Source organism: Hypanus sabinus, chromosome 8, assembly GCF_030144855.1.
Source record: "Hypanus sabinus isolate sHypSab1 chromosome 8, sHypSab1.hap1, whole genome shotgun sequence".
Taxonomy (NCBI): domain Eukaryota; kingdom Metazoa; phylum Chordata; class Chondrichthyes; order Myliobatiformes; family Dasyatidae; genus Hypanus; species Hypanus sabinus.
This window is the reverse complement of record NC_082713.1, coordinates 83,365,307-83,388,299: the sequence shown is the minus strand read 5'-3', so window position 1 is coordinate 83,388,299 and position 22,993 is coordinate 83,365,307. Positions and strand designations below refer to the sequence as shown.

Here is a 22,993-nt window from a genome sequence, read left to right as displayed (position 1 = left end):
TGTACCACCAGGCTCATGGACAGCTTTATCCCATTGTTATAAAACTACTGAATGGACCTCTTCTATGATAAGACCAACTTTTGATCTTAGAGTCTATCTCATTATGACCTTACAGCTTATTGTCTGCCTGCACTGCACTTTGTCTATAACTGTAACATTATATCCCTGTTCTGTATTGCTTTTCCGTTGCACTATCTCAAAGTGCTGATGTGATGAAGCGATCTCTATAGGTGGCATGCAGTGCAGAGTTTTTCACTGTAACTTGGTACATGTGACAATAATAAACCAACTTACAGTTTACACTTGCTGACTTGGTGATGCATTTTCATCTCCGAATCAGAAATTCATGTTGTTATTGAGGTGATGCAATGAGGTACCAGATCGCACTTGGAATTCAACTTATCTTGGGTAATGTACTGTAGATATAGACAAAAGGTTATTTATATGTGCAAAATGCTCTTTATTCAGTAGTTCATCAGAATGAAGCAATTTCTGCACAGGTCATATGAATGTTGTTATGAAACCTTAAGATTGTAGATTAGGTCTGACTTTGGAGAACAGCAGCATAAGCAAGGCAAATACATAGTGGTCCATGGTAATTGGTAAATTACCAGCTCACCAAACATATCAATGGAATTTGGGTTTGGGTGTAGACTTCTGCTGAGGGTGAGAATCTTTTAGGTAATCCTGTAAATCAGCTCCTTAATGTGTGTGGTTCTCCAGGTTAGATCAATAACTGAAGGATTACTCATTTTGTGAGGTTATAGTGTTGAAATAGTCAAGTACTGTGACAATCATGTGTGAATATGAGTTTAAATCTAGCACTACTGTCCTGAAGATGAATTCAATAAATAAGCAAATTTTTGAACTGACACAAAAATGACTACACAAGTTACTGAACTATAAAATCCCAAATTTTCCATCGGTTTTCTTTTGGGATTGGAACTGGCTTGTCACAATCTGGTTGACAGTTCCAGACTCTGGCTGTTTTGAATGCTGAAAGACGATTGGGAATGAATAATAAATGTTGCTTAGATAGGGCTCCCATATCCATATTACCATTTGAAAAGGAAGTCCTCTATTTGTCCATAACCATAAATTGGTTATTTAATCTCTCACAACATCCCTGACTTTGTCTGCGCTCGTCCATCCTTATCCAGGCTATCTGGACAGGTCAGCTACTGAGAGAGAACCTAAATCTGGACTGATCTTGCATCCAGCAGCTCGCGAGTTAGGATCAGGAATCAGCTACCCGGCCCCACAAACCTGTTCTACCATTTAATACTATCATGGTCTGTGGGCTGATCTGAAACTTCACACTTTTGTCAACCCTCCAAAACCTTTCACCACTTTGCTTATTAAAGTTTACTTCTACCTCTAAAGTATCCATAAACTCTGCCTCACCACTCTTTGAGGTAGAGTGTTTGAAAGACTCAGGATCCCTGACAGCACCTCCTTGTCAAATAGGTGACTCCATATTTTTAAAGTGTGAGCCTTTCTATTTTCAACCGCTTGCAGATACCTTCTTACCCCTGTCAAGTCCTCTCAGAATCTTACATGTTTCAATGAAGTAAATTAGGATGCTGAAATTGTACACACAACACTTCAGAAATGCACCCTATACAACTGAAGCATGACCTCTCTACTTTTATATTCAAATACGTTAGCAATAAATGGTAACGTTCTGCTTTCTTTCCTGATTACTTACTGTAACTCCTCAGCAGCCTCACCGGGGTGCCCAGATTCTCCTGCATCTTAGAGTTTTGTAACATCTTACCAATATAGAAAAGTGAAAGCAAAGTATCTCTTCTATTAAAGTAGTTGATCTTATAATTTACCACATTTTATGCCATTTGACCAGTCACCATTTATCTAAATGGACATGGCACCAGCTTTAGAAAATCATCTTCATGACTTAGATGTCTCCATATCAATCTCTATCTCATCTACAGGTGTCCCCCCCCCCTTACAAATATTTGCTTTACACCACGGCACTTTTACAAAAGACCTGCATTAGTAACCTGCTTTCGCATTACAAAGAGGAGTTTAGCTTTTACGAAAATTTTTCCCATATAAATTAAAGGTTCTTCGCTTTATGCCACTTCAGCTTAAGAAAGGTTTTGTAGGAATGCTCTACCTTTGTAAAGAGGGGGACTCCTGTATAAATAGAGCAAACGTACCTTTAGTGCTTTTATCCTTCAGCTTTCTTTGGGGTGGCATGGTAGTGTGGTGTTTAGCATAATAATTTACAACTGTAAGACTGAGGTTTGGTTCCTGCTGCTGTCTGTATGGAATTTGTCCATTCTTTCCATGACTGCTTGGTTTCCTCAAGGTGCTCGGGTTTCCTCTCAGATTCCAAAAACATATGGCGAGGGTTGGTAAGTTGTGGGCGTGCTCTGTTGGTGCTGGAAGCACAGTGACACCTTCAGACTGTCCACCACATTCCTTGTATGCTTCAATGTACATGTGTCAAATAAAACCAATCTTTAATCTTCATCCAGCTCATTTGAATAAAAATGCTGCTGCATGTAGATATCTAACAGATTAAATTCCAAGTTTCTACAAAAATATCTTTGATGTAATATTATGGGAGAGGTGCATTATGGTATTGGTGGGCGATGCTTCACAAGTCCTCAGACCTGGGGCTGGTTGTGATCTCCTCTACTGTGCATGTGAATTTTCCATATTCTCCATCTGATGGTGTGGATGATAACTTTTAAAGTCTAAGTATAATATTTCTCCACTAGAATATTAATGGGCAGCTTGACAGAGTTGATCAACAAATAGACTTCTCATGCTTCCAGCTGGGTACAGGTAGTGATTATAACTGACGTTTTGATGACAAATTCCGCCATCATAATCAGGGATGATGCCAAGGCATGTCTAGTCTGGTGGTATTTACACCCTGTAGTCCATTCCTCCTGATTGGTCAGTCCTCATTCAATCAAGTTTCTGCTCTCACATCTTGCTTACAATCAAATTCCAGTTCTTACTTAGAGCAAGACTTTCATTCTTGTTAAAATTCTTTTTCTATAATTTAATTTCAATATTTCCTTTAGCAGGCAGTCCCAGAAGCCATTGGCGTGACTCAGTAATTTTGTGCCATCAAAGACAATCCTACGTCGATTGCGAATGCATTTGCTACTGCTGATTTCTGGAGGGACGGACTACGACGTTCCTACAGAATGGCTACAAGGTGTAGGAAATCAATTGAGCCTTAAATAGGCTGAAGGAAAAACCAGAAAGCCTAGGAGCTTTCCGTATGGGTTACCCGGAGAAATCAACGGTAGCAGAGCGTTGATACTCAGTATCTGGCTGGAAGCCAAAAAAGCGTTTATTCATCATATATACTGGGAAAGCATGAGATCCTTTCTCAGAGTTACTCAAATTTATGAAATGTTTTGATAAATCTTGATTGATTTCAACTGTGAGAATGATGGCGTGAGAAAACAGTAAACCTTGTTCATTACAATGTGTCTCAAAGAAGATGAGAGAAAATATCAACTTCCACAGTTCATGATAAAAATTATGATTTCAATGCCGGAAGCAACTATTGAATCAGCCTGGTGTATCTTTAAAGCAAGTTATATAGCTACCTAACAATTGAATGACTGAAGTGGTAAGCGTAAAGTACATTTTGACTAGCTGACTTTGTAGAAGAACTCCAGGATGGACCTGTTGGGTTCAGTTTCCTAGTTTTAGAATGATGTACTTATTAAAACAAGGTAATCAGTTAACTCTTTGGGATAAAATGCTAAAATTTACTGTGTTGTTTTCTTTACATCAAGGTGAATATGCTTTAGACTTTGTTGTAAAACATTATCATTTTCTGACATTGTGAATTGTTTGTTCTTTATTTTTTTGCTGTCTGACTACCTGAAACTTGGCCAGCACCATAAATATTGAGAATGCGTTTGGACAGGGCAGGAGCAGAGAAGATATGAGAAGGTATTGCATCCTTCAATGCATTGGAAAATTGATGCAATAATCAAATGTAATCTGCCTGTACAGTGACTCTTACTAGAATTCAAATGCACATTGTTTTACTTGGTAAGGATAAAGCTCTTGTGGCTTCAACATAAACAGTTGAAGTTAATTTCATCCCGTGAGAAAGTTTAAAATAGATTGACTGTCAGTGTTCAACTATTTGTTCTAAAAAAGTTTCCAAGTAATCAAAAGTTTACTTTATTCAGAAATTCTGAAACTTCCCCTCACGACAGAATTAAGGTTCAAGGGGAGGGTAGCAACATAGCTATTTTCGCCAATACAAGTACTGGCATAGGATGCAAAGTGATGTAAAGTCCCTCTTGGATATAAGAAGCTCTGTGTGATTTCTCTGACAGAATATACTGTAAGTGGGACCACAAGCACTTTGCAGGACATCTGCAACAGAATCTGGACTGAAACACGGGACAAAAGCCTCAACACTTCCAGAGACTCGACCACCAGTAAGTTAAAGTAATAACTTGCAAAGATTAATGTAGTAAGATTGGATACTAAAAAACAGTTTAATTTTGGAAGCAATTCTGTTTGATATTTTAATAGAAAGTTATGCCTCTAGGACTGTCAGTGACTACTTCACAAACAACGAGAAGATACAGCTTTTACAAAAGGATCTGAAGGTGGGCTGGCTTCAAATAAATAATGGTCATCAAAGCAATAGAAACCAAATGTGCTGGAAATCCTCACAAGTGTGGAGGAAAATAAAATGACAGAATTCAGCAGAGCATTTGGACGCTGACTGTGCTAATGAGGTTCTGGGTTTGTTAAACAAGAGCTCAGATCTATAACTGGAGTTTACAGGACTGCTTTTTGTTTTGATCCATTCCTTCCTAATCCTGTGAAGACAACTGACTGGTAACAATGACCCTTGTAAACTGGAATTACTTTTTTTATCACACCTTTAAAGGTGTTCCAATTTAAACAAAGGATATAACAAGGATGAAACGTGTAAATATTATAAAAAGTTGAAGTTAGAAATCAAATGAACAAAGGGATCAAATGGTAAAGGCTGACAAATAATAGATGAATAAATTAAGAAACCAAATAGTAAGAATTTTGATTATTATATAAAAATAGTCAGCAAGGAGAAAGGATTGTGCCACAATTGTCAATTATCTTTACAAACAAGATCTGTGAGCTGTGGCATTGGTGAGTGATTGTTGTCAGAGTTCTGTGTGACTAACCGGTAAAAGTATACAGCTTGACCATTGAGAGTTAGGTGGCCTTGGTTCTACGGGTTGAGGAATTTCCTTTTGTTTTAAAGAGTACCTTCACTCCCAAGGAAAATTAGTTGAATAAGGTTTGCAGTATTGCTGCAAGAAAGATTGAGAGAAGTGTCAAGACTATGCTGCACTGGTCTTCACCAAGATTGGTTCTGGTGTAGATCTGTTGGTCAGTATTGCGGTCAGACAGACATAAGATGCATGCCAATTTCTGTGAGATTGTTGCTTGTACTGCAGTTAACAAGGACAGGAATTTTACCGGGGGGGTCCCAATGCATAGACACCTGTCTACTGACAGACCAAATCTTTCATAACGTCAGAAAAAGGCTGTATATAGCATCAGCTGCTGCTCCCTGCATTTTACTCGGATCTGTCCCTGAGGTGGATAGATTCCAGGTCTGGTGATATGAGATTGTTGGCCAGGTGAGGGAGCCCAGACCAGTGTGTAGCTGGGAACTGGAGATAGAGAATTTGTGCTAGCCATGCATTGGGTGGAGTGGCTGCTGGGGAGAGGAGAAATGATAGGTATGTTGCAGGGGCAGAATCTTAGCCCAGAACAGGGGCTGGAAAGTGGGCCATCTGTGCAACAAAGCTAGGAGTTGGCAGCTTTGATAGGTTTCAGACTGGAGCTGGGGTCTGTGGAGTGGCTGGAATCACAAAATCAAGGCTGAAAGATCATAGCTGAGAGCTGAATGTCTAGGGATACACATTGTATCAAAAGGATAGGCAGGAAGGCAGAGGGGGCGATGTTATCCTGTTGGTAAAAAATGAAATCAAATCATTAGAAAGAGGTAACAGAAGGCGTTGAATCATTGTGAATCATTAAGGGTAAAAAGATACCGATGGGAGTTGTATACAGACCCCCAATCAGTAGTAAGGATGTGGCCAGCAAATTACAATGGGAAAGAGAAAATGCATGCCAAAAGGAAACAGTTATAATTATCATGGGGATTTCAATATGCAGATTGATTGGGAAAATCAGGTTGGTGCTGGATTCCAGGAGGGGGAATTTCTAGAGTGCCTACAAGATGGTTTTTTAGAGAAGCTCATGGTTGTGCTCACAACAGGATCAGTTATTCTGGATTGTGTGTTGTGTTATCAACCAAAATTGACTAGAGAGCTTAAGGTAAAAGAACCCTTAGGAGCAAGTGTATAATCAACTTCACCCTGAAATTTGAGAAGGAGAAACTAAACTCAGATGTGTCTGTATTACCGTGGAGTAAAGGGAATTACAGAGACATGAGAGAGGAAATGGTCAGAATTGATGGAAAAGAACACTGGCAGGGATGATGGTAGCACATCAATGCTGGAAATTCTGGAAGCAATTTGAAAGGCACAGGATATATATATCCCAAAGAGGAAGAAGTATTCTAAAGGAAAGATAATACAACCATGGCTGAAAAGAGAAATTAAAGCTTGCTTAAAAGTCAAAGAAAGAGCCTATAATAGAGCAAAAATTAGTGGGGAGTTTGAGGATTGGGAAACTTTTAAAAACCAGCAGAAGCCAACTAAAATAGTCATTAAGAAGATAAAGATGGAATACAAAAGTAAGATAGCCAATAATATTAAATAGGATGCCAGAACTTTCTTTAGATTCATGAAGTATAAGAGAGGTGAGAGTAGATATTGGACTGCTAGAAAACGATCTGGAGAGAGAGGTAGTAATGGAGGACAATGAAATAGTGGCTGAACTGAATAAATTTTGTTGAATAAGAATAGGAGTAAAGGGAGCTTTTTCTGACTGGCTGCTGGTGATTGGTGGTGTTCAACAGGGGTCTGTGTGGGAAAGATTCTTTTTATGTTATATGACAATGATTTGGATGATGGAATTGATACTTTGTTGGAAAGTTTGCAGATGAAAAGAAGATAGGTATAGGGGTAGGTAGCCTTGAGGAAACAGGGAGGCTACAGATGAGGACAATGGGCAAAGAAATAGAAGATGGAATACAGTGTTGGGAAGTGTACAGACATGTACCTTGGTAGAAAAAATGGAACGGTTGGCTCTTTCTAAATGGAGAAAAAATACAGGAGTCCTCATGTAGGATTCCCTAGAGGTTAATTTGCAGTTTGAGTCAATGGTGAGGAAGGCAAATGCAATGTTAACACTCATTTCAAGAATACTAGAATATAAAAACAAGAATGTAATGTTGATACTTCACATGGAGTATTGTTAGTAGGTTTGGGCCCCTTATCTTAGAAAGGTTGTGCTGAAACTGGAGAGGGTTCAAAAGAGGTTCATGAAAATGATTCTATGATTGAATGACTTGTCATATGAAGAACATTTGATGGCTCTGGGCCTTAACTCATTAGAATTCAGAAGAACGAGGGGTGAACTCATTGAAACCTATCGAATGGTGGAAGGCCTTGATAGAGTAGAGGTGGAGAGGATGTTTCCTATGCTGGGAGAGTTCAAGATCAGGGGACATAGCCTTGGTACAGAGGGCATCCTTTTAGAATGGAGTTGAGGAGGAATTTCTTTAGCTAGAGAGCTGTGAATCTATGGAATTCTTTGCTACAAGCAGCTATGAAGGCCAAGTCTTTATGAATATTTAAGGCAGAGGTTGATAAATTGATCATGGCATGCAGGGATATGGGAAGAATTCAGGAGATTGAGGCTGAGAGGAAAATTAGATCAACCATGATTGAATGGTGGAGCAGACTCAGCAGGTCAAATGACCTTATACTGCTTCTATATCTCATGGTCTCAAGATCAGAGGCAGGACTGTTAAAGGGGACATCAGGGGCAGCTTCTCACACAAAGGCTGGTGCACATTTGGAATGAGTTGCTAGAAATAGTGGCTGAGGCAGACACATTAGCTATATTTAAAATCCATCAAGGTACTTGGATAGGAAATGCTTAAAGGGCATAGGACCAAACACTGGAAGGTGGGACTAATTGACTGGGTAATGCAGTCAGCATGGAGGAGTGGGATGAAGGCTATACCACTGTGCTCTTTGACTATCTCATTTGACAAGTAAGCATTTTAGAGTCGGATTATATTTTAGTGAATGTTTTAATTGGCCAACTCCTTGCAAATCCAGGCATTGTATAGAAATGTTTCTGCAAATGTAGACAAAAGTAAAAAAAGTTATTTTATTACAATTACTCCCTGTAATAAGATTGTGGATATGTATTTAATTTCACAGGTTACACAAGCATGGAAAACATTCCCAGCAGAGATCACACCACAATGAAGATGGAGCCAGTACTTGCAAGTTCCTCTCCTGTAAACAGTACTGAAATGGTTGACAGCTTTTATTCACAGTTTTCTCCATCTCTCCTGCATAACACATCTGACCAGCCATGCCAATTCATTGTGTCATCCCGGTTCATTTCCCACTTCATCCCTGTTATCCACAGTATCATCTTCCTCTTGGGCTTCATTGAGAACAGCATGGTAATCACCGTCCTTTGTCACCGCATTCATTTAAAAACTGTTGTTAATATCTACATCATCAACTTATCAATTGTTGATTTGCTCCTCCTATCTACACTACCCCTTTGGGCAGTGTATTATGCCACTGGGCAAAACTGGCTTTTTGGGGCAGTGATGTGTAAAATATGTAGCTCTCTTGTTTCTCTCAATCTATATTGCAGTGGATTTTTTGTTATGTGCATGAGTATTGACTGCTATCTGGTAATTCTGCATCCTACTGATTCCCAGACTAAGAGGTCTTTATGCCAAGCTCACTGTGTTGCGATCCTTGTATGGGTGTTGGCTTTGATTGCAACCTTTCCAACCATCTACTTTCAAGGCCCCCTTTATGCCAAATGGCTGGAAAGCACAATATGCACCATGATTTATCCCTCCAGCAAAGCCAGTCATTGGTCTCTGGCCATGTCTTTGATGGAGAATACTCTGGGCTTCTTCATCCCCTTCACTGTTATAGGTACATGCTTTGGTGCGTTTGTCTGTCACCTGATGAGGATGGAAGTATCTGAAAAGAACAGCTGCATTCGCAGTAAGGCACTCTGGATGGTGGCAGCGGTGGTCCTGGCTTTTTTCATCTGCTGGTTGCCGTTCCAGGTACTAGTCTTTACGAATGCATTGTTGAAGCTGAACTTCTTCTCTGACTGCCAAATCACTACCATAATTGGAACTGCAATGCCATTCAGCATTTGCCTCGGTTTTGCAAACAGCTGCATCAACCCCCTTATCTACTGCTTTCTGGGAGATCACTTTCGAATGAAACTCAGTGATATGACTCGCAGAGGTTCTGCCACTCTCTACAACCGGAGGAGCTCAACAACATAGATCAGCCCTTCACAGGGACAGGCCCTTCAGACTGAGCCAACCACGATGCCCATGTAACTAACCCCATCTGCCTGCACAGGGCCTGTACCAACCATGATACCCATCTAACTAACCCCATCTGCCTGCACAGGGCCTGTACCAACCATGATACCCATCTAACTAACCCCATCTGTCTGCACAGGGCCTGTACCAACCATGATGTCAATCTAACTAACCCCATCTGCCTGCACAGGGCCTGTACCAACCATGATACCCATCTAACTAACCCCATCTGCCTGCACAGGGCCTGTACCAACCATGATGCCCATCTAACTAACCCCATCTGTCTGCACAGGGCCTGTACCAACCATGATACCCATCTAACTAACCCCATCTGCCTGCACAGGGCCTGTACCAACCATGATACCCATCTAACTAACCCCATCTGTCTGCACCTGGTCTCCATCACTCACCTGTTTATGTCCCTGTAAAGTCTTCTAAATGTTGCTTTCATATCTACTTCCACCCCGTTCCCTGGCAGTGCATTCCAGGCAGCTTCCACTCTCTGTGTGAACCTCGCCCAGCTATCTCTTTTAAACACCTCCCCCCCCCCCTCACCTTGAAGCTATGCCCTTTAGAATTTAACATCTTGACCTTGGGAAAATATCTTTATCCTATCCCATCTATGCCTCTCATAATTTTATAAGCCTATATAGGGTCTGTCCTTAGTCTTTGTCCAACCTCTCTAATCCAGGCAATAATCTGGTAAACTTCATCTGCACCGTTAGAAGGCCTCCCCATTCTTCCCGTAATATGGCAATCTGTATCCAGCATCACTTCCTCTTCTTGCAAGAACAGAGACAAAGTTGTTATTGGACCTAATCCTTTGTGAGAGGTTCATCATCATCATCATCATGTGCCATACCCTCCCAGAGCCTCGTTGACCACCATATAACCTGTGAGAGGTTAGACCTAATGAAACGAAGATGTCAGCTGTTGATACCCTACATAGGTGGCAAATAGTGTTAAAGCATGGAGGCACAAGAAACTACCTGTTGGAATATGAAGCAACATCCAAAGTAGCAGGGCAGCCCAGCAGGTCAGGCAGTGTTTATGGAGGGAAATGGACAGCCAGTACAGGACATGTGGACTCAGAGAATCAAATTCACATAAAATATCGCTGCAAAGGGGATCTCTGTTTATGTAGTGACCTTTGGTTCAAAGCCACTGAGGAATGAGTTTCATCTTTGCGATGAGAAATTCCATTGCAGTTTCACAAATTAAAAGACCATACTTTTGACTACAAACCGTGAAGTAACCAGCATCATCATAACCCACCATTTCTGGAGGCCTCTGAGTGCTTTTTCGCATACAGAACTATGAAATATGGATATGGCACAGTAACTCAGCTAGGTGACCCATCATGAGGAAAGTCAGGTTGGATGTGAACTTGGAGACCCAACGTCTCTTATGCTAGACTGAAGAGAATGCTAATAGACATTTGGAGGATTAGAGAACTTATTGACTGCACCCACTCCTCCTCACCAACCAAAAAACAGATGACATCATGCTGAGGAATGCTCCATCATCGTACCTGAACTAGATTCAACAATGTTTTCTGCAATGGACTCCCTAACAATGGTATTTTTCTTCAAGAATGGTCTATCTATGCTTTTCTGAGCATTGCCCAAACCGGTCTTTCACCATGTATTCCTCTTGTAGCATTGACATCTAATGTCTGTACCCAATATGTGGGTGCAGAACAACCACCAAGCACAATAATGTTGGGTATCACCTTGATCAATCAATTTTTCAAATTGGTACAGTGGTGCAGTTCATAAAAAAATACACTGAGCACTTGCATTTCTGGCCCATGATTTCTGATTGCTATTGGGAATATAATACTGTAATGACAATATTCTTCAGAAAGCAAGAATGATGACATTCTGATGCCTTGTTTGTTGTGACACCTGTTTTCTGGTGCCATGGCCATGTTGGAGTCACAGCACTGGACACGTTTCTGTATGGCGTTCCTCTGTGAAAGGTTTCTATTGCTTTATCAGCATATAGATAATCTTTAGTGAATATCAGTCTCCAGGGTGCTATGTAACACCATTCTATTGCTAAGTTGTTTTCTTACAAATCATACACATTGATATCTTATTAGCAAAGGACGTGATCAATCAGCACAAGAATGTAAGGGTAAATAGTTCGATTGGTTACATTTTGCCTCCTTGGATTGTTCCAAAGTGTTGTGTGGTCAAAGATTTATCTCTTAAAATGAGGTCATTATTTTGAAACCACAGAGAGAGCTACTTATCTCACTGGCAAGACCCAGTTCTTGAAAGGTTCTTGAGTGGTTTCTAATGGCCTTGAATCAAAATCAGAATGCTTTATATAGATAGTCTTAGACCTGGTATGCGAGTTAGATTGTGACTTGTGTGTAAGGAACACTAATTATAACATTTATTATGCTTTGACCTTTTGTGTTTACCATCTATTGAAAAAAATACATTTGGTTTATACCATTACATACACAACTCTTGTTAATATTTACTTGCCTGGCTTCTGCTCTGCAACACAAGATGTTATGACTTTGCTTGGGTAGAGGATGTGCTATCTCGTGACTGGTTCATGGGAAACAAATTACATGTCAGCAAAAGTCTGATGTTATTACAAGTAGACTCAATTAACTCTAGATACATGTAGAGTTCTTTTGGAGGTGAGTAATAAAACTACACATTAAATCAGCTATGTTAATTGAACAGAATAAGGAGCCCTCATCCACTTGGGATGCCCTTAAGTAGGAAATTCAACCACCATTTGATAAAGTTCTTATGAGTAGCAATGTAATCATCAGAAGAAAACTGGATAACCATTGATGTTGAAATAGGGTCAAATAAATACTGTTTGGAACACCATAGATGATTCTTCTTCACAAATTTAAACAGTACCTATTGCATTCCCCGGGAAAGAAGATGACGCCATTTCAATACAGTACTCCATTCCTCCACCAGTACCATAGAATCACATACGGCACAGAACCAGATCCTTCAGCTCATCACATCCATGTTGAGCATTTGCCTATCCACACTTATCCCATTTGTCCACTTCTATTAAGTCAATAGTTGCTATTAAGTTGCTGTGGCACGAACCCAAGCACGACAGACATATTGCATTCCCATGGTCCTGACCCAGTATGACTAACCCCCCTCCCCATGTTGCATTTGTCTTTTCCAAATGTTGAGCTTCCAGTCTTGATTTTTCTGTGACTGTACCTCAGTAATCTCCCCACTCCTCTCTCCCGTTGTATGATTGCCTCCAGTTTTCTGCTTTAACACATAAATAACATATAATATGTTAAATCATTTGTTTTAAACCACTTTATTTTTGTTAAATTTTTAATTCTTCTGATCTGAAACATTAAGTTTTCCATTACAGTCAATATCCTCCCTTATTTTGTACCTTCCTTCCCCCCACCTTTTATTATTTCGATTATATTTATATTTCTTGTAAATCCCTCTGCCTTTTACACGTGGTGAAAGCCTTTGCACCTTTCAGGTGGACATAGTTTCAACACAAAATGCAGGACTGATAAAGGGTCTCACCCAAAACGTCGACTATACTCTTTTCCATAGAAGCTGCCTGTCCTGCTGAGTCCCCCCAGCATTCTGCATGTGTTGCTTGGATTTCCAACATCTGCAGATTTTCTCCTGTCTGTGACCCTTTTGTCTCTGATTGGATGTAGATCCTGTTGTCTGTGATTGGACGTAGATCCTACTCCTGTCTTGGCAGGGATAATTCCCACATATGAGCTCCTTCCTCTCCCAGGACCTGTGCCAATGTCACTTGTCAAGGAATACCTCTTTCCCACGTTCTTGCTAAATCTCCTGGTCTGCCAGTTCATATGTGGCAGGGATCACTACCCTAGAGATTCTGCTTTGTAACTTGAAGCCTAACTCATAGAAACATAAAAAAAAATACAGCACAATACAGGCCCTCCGGCCCACAAAAATGTGCCGAACATGTCCCTACCTTAGAACTACCCATAGCTCTCTATTTTTGTAAGCTCCACGTACCCATCCAGGAGTTTCCCATCATTTCTGCCTCCACCTCTGCCGCTGGCAGTCTATTCCACACACTCAACACTCTCTGCATAAAAAACTTCCCCCTGACATCTCCTCTATACCTACTTCCAAGCACATTAAAACTATGCCCTCTCATGTTAGCTATTTCAGTCCTGGGAAAAATCCTCTGACTATCCACGCAATCAATGCCTCTCGTTATCTTGTACACCTCTATCAAGGTACCTCTTATCCTCCATTGCAAGGAGAAAGGTTCACTCAACCTATTGTCATAAGGCATGCTCCCCAATCCAGGCAACATCCTTGTAAATCTCTGCTGCATCCTTTCTATGGTTTCCACATCGTTCCTGTAGTGAGGCATTCCTTTGTGTCATCAGCAAATTTATTAACCCATCCCTCCACTTCCTCATCTGGGTCATTTATAAAAATCACGAAGCGTAGGAGTCCCAGAACGGATCCCTGAGGCACACCACTGGTCACAGGCCTTCATGCAGAATATGACCTGTCTACAACCATTCTTTTCTTTTTGTGGGCAAGCCATTGGATCTACAAAGCAATGTCCCCTTGGATCCCATCCCTCCTTACTTTCTCAATAAGTCTTGCATGGGGTACCTTACTGAAATCCATTTACACTACGTCTACGGCTCTACCTTCATCAATGTGCTTAGTCACATCCTCAAAAAATACCATCAGGCTCGTAAGGCACGACCTGCCTTTCACAAAGCCATGCTGACTATTCCTAATCATATTATGCTCTCCAAATGTTCATAAATCCTGCCTCTCAGGATCTTCTCCATCAACTTACCAACCTCTGAAGTAAGACACACTTGTCTATAATTTCCGAGGCTATGCCTACTCCCTTTCTTGAATAAAGGAACAACATCTGCAACCCTCCAATCGTCCGGAACCTCTCCTGTCCTCATTGATGATGCGAAGATCATTGCCAGAGGCTCAACAATCTCCTCCCTCACTTCCCACAGTAGCCAGGGGTACATTCCATCCGGTCCCGGTGACTTATCCAACTTGATGTTTTCCAAACGATCCAGCATATCCTCTTTCTTAATATCTTACATTTTCAAGCTTTTCAGTCCACTGCAAGTCATACCTACAATTGCCAAGATCCTTTTCAATAGTGAATACTGAAGCAGAGTATTCATTAAGTACCTCTGCTATTTCCTCCAGTTCCATACCCACTTTTCCACTGTCACAGTTGATTGGTCCTATTCTCTGATGTCTTATCCTCTTGCTCTTCACATACCTGTAGAAAGCCGTGGGGTTTTCCTTCACGCTGTCCGCCAAGGCCTTCTCATGGCCTCTTCTGGCTCTCCTAATTTCATTCTTAAGCTCTTTCCTGCAGGCCTTATAATCTTCTAGATTCCTATCATTACCTAGTTTTTTGAACCTTTCATAAGCTTTTCTTTTCTTCTTGACTAGATTTACAACAGCCTTTGTGCACCACAGTTCCTGTACCCTACCATCCTTTCCCTGTCTCATTGGAACGTACTGTGGTCCTGTGCAGTAGACCCCCCACCCCCCCATACCAGACAGTGATGCAGCCTGTCACAAAGCTCTCCACGGTACAACTATAGAAGTTTTTGCATGTATTCCTAATGAGGCGAGATATCGGCTTTTATTGACTGGAAGAAGGAACAAGCAGTGGTTGACCACCATACTACATCCTGGAGACTGAGAGGCCGGGCTCAGGCCTCAATCGCCTTTATACTGGGGTCTGTGGGAGGAGCCACAGGAGCAGTCAGCAGAGGGCGTGTCCAGACTGGTATATGTAGTTCACCACACGAACCTACTCAGAACCCCACGCAAATATCCCCTGAACAATTGCCACATTTCTTCGGTATGTTTCCCTGAGAATATTTGTTTCCAATTTATGCTTCCAAATTCCTGCCTGATAACCTCACAGTTCCCCTTACTCCAATTAAATGTTTCCCTAACTTGTCTGTTCCTATCCCTCTCCAATACCAGATCAAGTGCAGCCTTTCCTCTTGTATGCTGATCTACATATTGTGTTAAGAAACCTTCCTGAACACACCTAACAAACTCCACCCCATCAAAACCCCTCGCTCCAGGGAGATGCCAGTCAATATTTGGGAAATTAAAATCTCCCATCACCCTGTTATTATTACACCTTTCCCGTATTTCTCTCCCTATCTGCTCCTCGATGTCCCTGTTACTATTGGGTGGTCTATAAAAAACACCCAGAAGAGTTATTGACCCCCTCCTATTCCTAACTTCCACCCACAGACACTCCATAGACAAGCCCTCCATGACTTCCTCCTTTTCCGCAAATGTGACACTATCTCGACCAACAGTGCCATGCCCCCACATCTTTTGCCTCCCTCCCTATCCTTTCTGAAACATCTAAAGCCGGGCACTTGAAGTAGCCATTCCTGCCCCTGCACCAAGTCTCTGTAATGGCAACAACATCATTGCTCCAAGAGCTGACCCACACTCTAAGCTCATCCGCTTTATTCATGATACTCCTCGCATTAAAATAGACACATCTCAAACCATCAGACCGAGCGCGTCCCTTCTCTATCACCTGCCTATCCTCCCTTTCGCACTGTCTCCAAGCTTTCTCTATTTGTAAGCCAATCTCCCTTTCCTCTGTCACTTCAGTTCAGTTCCCAGCCCCCAGCAATTTGGATTTAACCTCTCCCCAATAGCCTTAGCAAACCTTCCCGCCAGGATATTGGTCCCCCTGGGATTCAAGTGCAATCTGACCTTTTTGTACAGGTCACACCTGCCCCAGAAGAGTTCCCAATAATCCAGAGATCTGAACCCCTGCCCCCTGCTCCAACCCCTCAGCCACACATTTATCCTCCACCGCATTCTATTCCTATACTCACCGTCACGTGGCACAGGCAGTAATCCTGAGATTACTACCTTTGAGGTCCTGCTTCTCAACTTCTTTCCTAACTCCCTGTAGTCTTTTTTCAGGACCTCCTCCCTTTTCCTACCTATGAAATTGGTGCCAATATGTACCATGACCTCTGGCTGTTCTCCTTCCCACTTCAGGATATCATGGATGCGATCAGAAACATCCCAGACCCTGGCACATGTGAGGCAAACTGGCAGCTGAGTTTCTTTCCTGCATCCACAGAATCGCCTGTCTGACCTCCTAACTATAGAGTCCCCAATCACTGCTGCCATCCTCTTCCTTTCCCTACCCTTCTGAGCCAAAGGGACCAACTCTGTGCTGGAGGCGCGAGCACTGTTGCTTCCCCCAGGTAGGCTGTTCTCCCTCCCCCACAACAGTAATCAAGCAGGAATATTTATTGTTAAGGGGGACAGCCACTGGGGTACCCTCTAGCACCTGCTTCTTGCCCTCCCCTCACCTGACTTCTCTGTCTCCCATGGTCCTGGGGTGACCACCTGCCTGTAGCTCCTCTCTATCACCTCCTCACTCTCCCTGACCAGACAAAGGTCATCGAGCTGCATCTCCAGTTCTCTAACGCGGTCTCTAAGGAGCTGCAGCTCGATGCACCTGGTGCAGATATGGTCGTCCAGGAGGCTGGGAGTCTCTAGGACCTCCCACATCTGACACCGAGCACAGAAAACCGGCCTCACACACATACTCTTTGTACTTATTTTAAATAGATAATCTAGCTGGCCTCGACCCTTTATCACCAAAGCCCCGTTGAGCCAAAGCCTTCCTACTCAGTCTCCCTCTACTCCATCACCCGCTCCTCAGATGCCTGCTCTGTAAATCTGTCTCCTTTTAAACTCTTCCCACTGTTCTCACTGGCTGATCATGCGCTTGTGCAGTAGTACCCCGTTGAAACTGCCGATGAAACCTTTCCAGCAGGACTTCCTCTCTATTCCCGCTACTTATGTCAAAAGGAAAGATCAAATTCAACAGAGCTTGATGAGTGGCAATATGAAGAATTCGAATGGATGATGAAAAAACAACTTGGAACACAAAGAGCAGCTATGAAATTGAATGATCAAGGAACATAAAACAAAATAATGAAATATACATCAGAAAGAAGGAAGGTGCCACTTGGACACCACAGGTAGCCTGAGGAAGGAAGGTGAAGGCAGGAGTTGTGTCACTTAAACACCACAGGTAACAGAGGAAGCTGGTGGAAATATTAAAGCATTCTCTAGCTGGTGTTTGCGGTGGAGATGACATCAAGCCCTTTGGCTCTGATTAACTTCATTAACACAATTTAAAAGAACTTAGCAAAATCGGCAGATGTAATTCATGGCAAAGGTGTACTGACTGAGGAGTGGTGGTGAGTGACACCAAGCCTATATTTAATAAAGAGTCTGCACACGACAAGCAAGTCATAGTTGAGTCAGCTTATCAGAGCTAGTTGGAAAATAATGGGATCTACACAAAGGAGAAGTTTATTACAAAGAGTTGGCAAGAATTTCATAAAGGAACATCCTGCTTGACAAGCCTTAATTTTCTTGAGCGGGTAACAAAGACAGTGAACATAGGTATTTTATCTATGGTCTTTGATAAGCTAGCCTGCAATAAATTAATAATTAAGATCAGAGAACATGGAGTCAAGGATCAAGTAGCGGAACTGACTGCGGACTGGCATCAGAACAAAAAGCAGAGTGTAGGAATGGGGACTAGATTTTCACAGTTGAATCAGAGCTGTGACTTTCTGCAAGGATTAATGTTGATAGCAGTGCTGTCAACAATTTGCATCCCTGAATTAGAATCTGAAACCAGAAACATAATTTGCAGGTGCCTCCGACCTGAAGGGATGGTAAGAGTCAAGGATGACGATAGGAGGAAATTAAATTAACTTACAGGAAGGACAAATTATTAGAAAATTAAGTTCAACATCAATAAACAGGATGTAATAAATTTTGAAAGGGCAAGGAAGTCACATTGTTTGAGATGTGCAAAGCTGGGCAAGGTAGAAGAACAAAGGAATTTATGAGGCTTACAACTAAATACAGTGCCTATAAAAAGCATACCCCTCCAGAAGTTTTTATGTTTTATTGTTTTACAACATTAAAGCACAGTGGGTTTAATTCGGCTTTTATTGACATCGGTATCAACAGAAAAAGAATATTTTGTGTCAACGTGAAAACAGATTTCTACCAAATTATCTCAAGTTAGTTACAAATACAAAACACAAAATAATTGATTGCTTAAGTCTTCACCCCCTTCAAGTCAGTATTTAGTAGATGCACCCTTAGTAGCAATTACAGCCTTGACTAGGTCTCTATCAGCTTTACACATCTTGACACTGCAATCTTTCCCCCAGTCTTCTTTACAAAATAGCTCAAGCTTTGTCAGATTGCTTGTGGATCATGAGTGAACAACCTTTTTCAAGTCCAGCCGCAAATTCTCAATTGGATTGAGGTTTGGATTCTGACTTGGCCACTCCAGGACATCAACTTTGTTGTTTTTAAGCCATTCCTGTGTAGTTTTGGTTTTATGCTTGGAGTCATTGCCTTGCTGGAAAACAAATCTTCTCCCAAGTTGCAGATCTCTTGCAGAATGCAACAGGTTTTCCTCCAGGATTTCACTGTATTCTGCTGCACTCATTTTGCTCTCTACCCTCACAAGCTTTCCAGTGAAGCATCCCCACAGTGTGATGCACCTACCTAGGCTCATTTCATTTGCCTGCATTTTCAATTTCTGGAAACTATCATTTGATAATCAAGCTCTGTTTTTCAAAGGCAGCTGCAGCATTTACAGAGTCCATGCCTGATCAGTTTTTCTATCATTCAAATTATTTATCAGGGTAATCTTAAATACTGGCCTAAAACATCAAATGATACCATCATAATGATCAAAGCTCTCCTACAATAAGATTCCCATAGTTAGAACAGCATCTGTCCTTTTGGTAAAGACAGTTTAAGATAAGAGCCCATGGTATTACAGGAAAGATACAAACATGGATAGAGGATTGGCTGACTAGCTGGAGACAAAGAGTAGGAATAAAGAGAGCCTTTTCAGGTTGGCTGCTGGTGACTAGTGGTGTTCTGCAAGGGTTGGTGTTGGGACCAGTCCTTTTTATGTGGTATGTCAATGATTTGGATGATGGACTTAATGGCTTTGTGGCCAATTCTGTGGACGATACAAGCATAGATGGAGGGGCTGGTGTTGTTGAGGAAGCAGGGAGGCTGAGAAGAACTTGAGAGATTAGGAGGATAGAAGTGGCAGATAGAATACAGTGTTGGGAAGTGTATGGTCATACACTTTAGTAGAAGGAACAAAAGCATAGAGTGTTTTCTAAATGGACAGAAAATTTAAAAATCCAAGGTGCAAAGGGATTTGCATGATTTCCTAAAGGTTAACTCGCAGGTTGAGTTGGTGCTGAGGAAGGCTAATACACAGGTGGCATTCATTTGAAGAGGACTAGAATATAAAAAGAAGGATGTAATTCTGAGGCTCTGTAAGGCACTGGTGAGGTCTCATTTAGAGTATTGTGAACAATTTTGGGCCCCATATCTTGCTGACATTGGAGAGGTTCAGAGGAGATTTATGAAAATGATTTCAGGATTGAAACTGTTTTTGTATGAGGAGCATTTGATGGCTCTGGGCCCTTACTTGCTGGATTTTAGAAAAATGAGGGGCCACTGATTGAAACCTATTGAACATTGAAAGGGCTAGATAGAATGCATGAGGAGAGAATGATTCCTGTACTGGGAAAGTCTAGGACCACAGCCTTAGAATAAATGGACATCTATTTAGAATGGAGATAAGGAGAAATTTCTTCAGCCAGAGGATGGTGAATCTATGGATTTCATTGCAACAGGCAGCTGCAAAGGCCAGGCCTTGGGTGTATTTAAGGTACAGGTTGATAGGTTCTTGATTAGTCATGGTGTGAAAGGTTATGAGGAGAAGGCAGGAGAATGGAGTTGCCAGGGAAAATAGATCAGCCATGATTAAAATGCAGAGCAGATCTGATGGGCCAAATGGCTGAATTCTGTTCCTATCAGTTATGGTCTTACTCAGACTAAGATTTAGATAAACCATTGATGAGCAGTTTTTTTATATCTCAGTGAAGATGTTTGTCTTTGAGACTAAGTTTATTTGAACTGGTAGCCATCCACAATAAGGGGACCATGCTGATGTGTTAAGACAACCGTGTATGGTGCTGGCAGGGGCTAGGATGACAAAAATAGCACCTTGACTGGTTCAAAATGGATTGTGAAAACTAAAACTTGTAAGTACAAACTTCCACTAGAGGGGGCAGTTATCCAGTCAATGGATGCTACACTGCGTGAACAGCAGATGACAGGGAATGTATTCCGACTAGTTGGGTGGTCAGCTTCAAGTGAAATTCATTGACCTGGTTTGTATGGGAACTGCAATTACAATGTTCTGGCAAATGAATTTTACATGGTAATAAGCATCATTCTCTTTGACCTTTTCCATCTGTACCTCAGTATCCAATCCCCTCTCACTTTTTGAATTAGTCTCTCATCTACAGCAAATAGAAAACCTCATTTCCTGCTGTAATGACCTTGGTTCCAGTAAGAGCAGTAAATATAAGTTTGTGAGTGATGTCAGTTTACTGAAGCTCAGCTGAAACCCTTGCCCTAAAACTTTATGACCACACGAAACCTCAAAGAAACCCTCTATATAAGTCACACCATCGTTTCAGAACCACATCATTGGGAAAACACACTCAAAATGCTGAAGCAACTCAGCAGATCCTACGGAAATAAACTATCAGTTGGCATTTCAGGCCAAAGCCCTTTTTCAGGACAGGAAAGGAAGAGGGAAGAAACCAGAATGAAAAGGTAGGGGAGGTGAGGGAGGATGGCTAGAAGATGTTAGGTGAAGCCAGGAGGGTGAGAAAGGTAAAGAGCTGGAGAAAAAGAAATCTGATAGGAGAGGAGAGAGGATCATGGGAGAAAGGGAAGAAGGAAGGACATCAGGGTGAGGTGATAGCCAAATAAGGAGAAGTGGTAAGAGGCAAAAGAGGAGAATGGAAGAAGAGGGTCAGAGGAGGGGAAAAAAGAAAAAAAATTACCGGAAGGAGAAGTCGATATTCATGCCATCGGGTAGGAGGCTATCCAGGTGGAATATGAGATGCTGCTCCTCCAACCTCATGAGGGCCAGCATGTCAGAACCAGGATGGGAATCAGAATTAAAGCTGCAGCCACCAGTAGATTCCAGTTTGGGCAGATGGAGAGGAGATGCTCAACAGAGAATTCTGCCAATTTACAGTGGGTTTCATCAATGTAGAGGAGGCCACATTGGATATCATAGACGAGCCCAACAGATTCGCAGGTGAAGTATTGCCTCACCTTGAAGGACTGTTTGGGGCCTGAATGGAGCTGAGGAAGGACAAGTCACTTTTTATTGTTATTTCAACCATAACTGCTGGTACAGTACACAGTAAAAACAAGACAATGCTTTTCAGGACCATGGTGCTGCATGAAACAATACAAAAACTACACTGAGCTACATGAAAACAACACAGAAAAAACTACACTAGACTACAGACCTACTCAGGACTGAATAAAGTGCACAAAACAGTGCAGGCATTACAATAAATAATAAACAAGACAATAGGCACAGTAGAGGGCAGTAAGTTGGTGTCAGTCCAGGCTCTGGGTATTGAGAAGTCTGATGGCTTGGGGGAAGAAACTATTACATAGTCTGGTCGTGACAGCCTGAATGCTTCGGTGCCTTTTCCCAGACGGCAGGAGGGAGAATAGATTAGAGTTTGTATGAAGGGTGCTTGGGGTCCTTCATAATGCTGATTGCTTTGCGGATGTAGCGTGTAGTGTAAATGTCTGTAATGGTGGGAAGAGAGACCCCAATGATCTTCTCAGCTGACCTCACTATCCGCTGCAGGGTCTTGTGATCTGAGATGGTGCAATTTTCGAACCAGGCAGTGATGCAGCTGCTCAGGATGCTCTCAGTAGAACTTCTGTAGAATGTAATGAGGTTGAGGGGTTGGAGATGGCCTTTACTTGGCCTTCGCAGAAAGTAGAGACACTGCTGGGCTTTCTTTGTTATGGAGCTGGTATTGAGGGACCAGGTGAGATTCTCCGTCAGGTGAACACCAAGAAATTCGGTGCCCTTAACGATCTCTACTGAGGAGCTGTTGATGTTCAGCAGGATAAATTGGAAGGTGTACCATTCTGCGCGTTTTCAGGAGCAAATATTAGAAAGTGTTTCCACAATTTTGGATCTCGCATTTCCTAATGATCACATTGTTTCACCAGGAATGCTGGGCAACATTTCCTGTGGCTATTCCAGGCCTGTGGCTATGCTCCTGATCCAGCAGTGTCCTCATGTGATAGAAGGAAGATCAGCTCACTATGTTATGAACAGATGCACTCAGAATACAGTATCAGAAACTACTGGGGAGCATAGTGTTAACAGTAGTCCCAGAACAATAAACAGTCAAGCACCATGCTGTCACCATACTTAATTACTGTAACTCACTTGCAAATGTTGAAATGTCCAGGGGGGCCTGAATCTTAACATCTGAACTTG

The 22,993-nt window shown here is 41.8% G+C and overlaps 2 protein-coding genes across 2 annotated transcripts in view; one reads left to right on the top strand and one right to left on the bottom strand.

Moving 5' to 3' along the window:
* Positions 1–22,993, bottom strand: part of LOC132398276 (uncharacterized) — a 1,154,100-nt gene that overhangs the window by 144,851 nt on the left and 986,256 nt on the right. The window lies entirely within an intron of this gene.
* LOC132397775 (type-2 angiotensin II receptor-like) lies at positions 4,348–12,341 on the top strand. The gene is made up of 2 exons (XM_059976538.1): positions 4,348–4,448; positions 8,373–12,341. The coding sequence occupies exon 2, from the start codon at positions 8,384–8,386 to the stop codon at positions 9,479–9,481; it is 1,098 nt and encodes a 365-aa protein (XP_059832521.1). The 5' UTR covers positions 4,348–4,448; positions 8,373–8,383; the 3' UTR covers positions 9,482–12,341.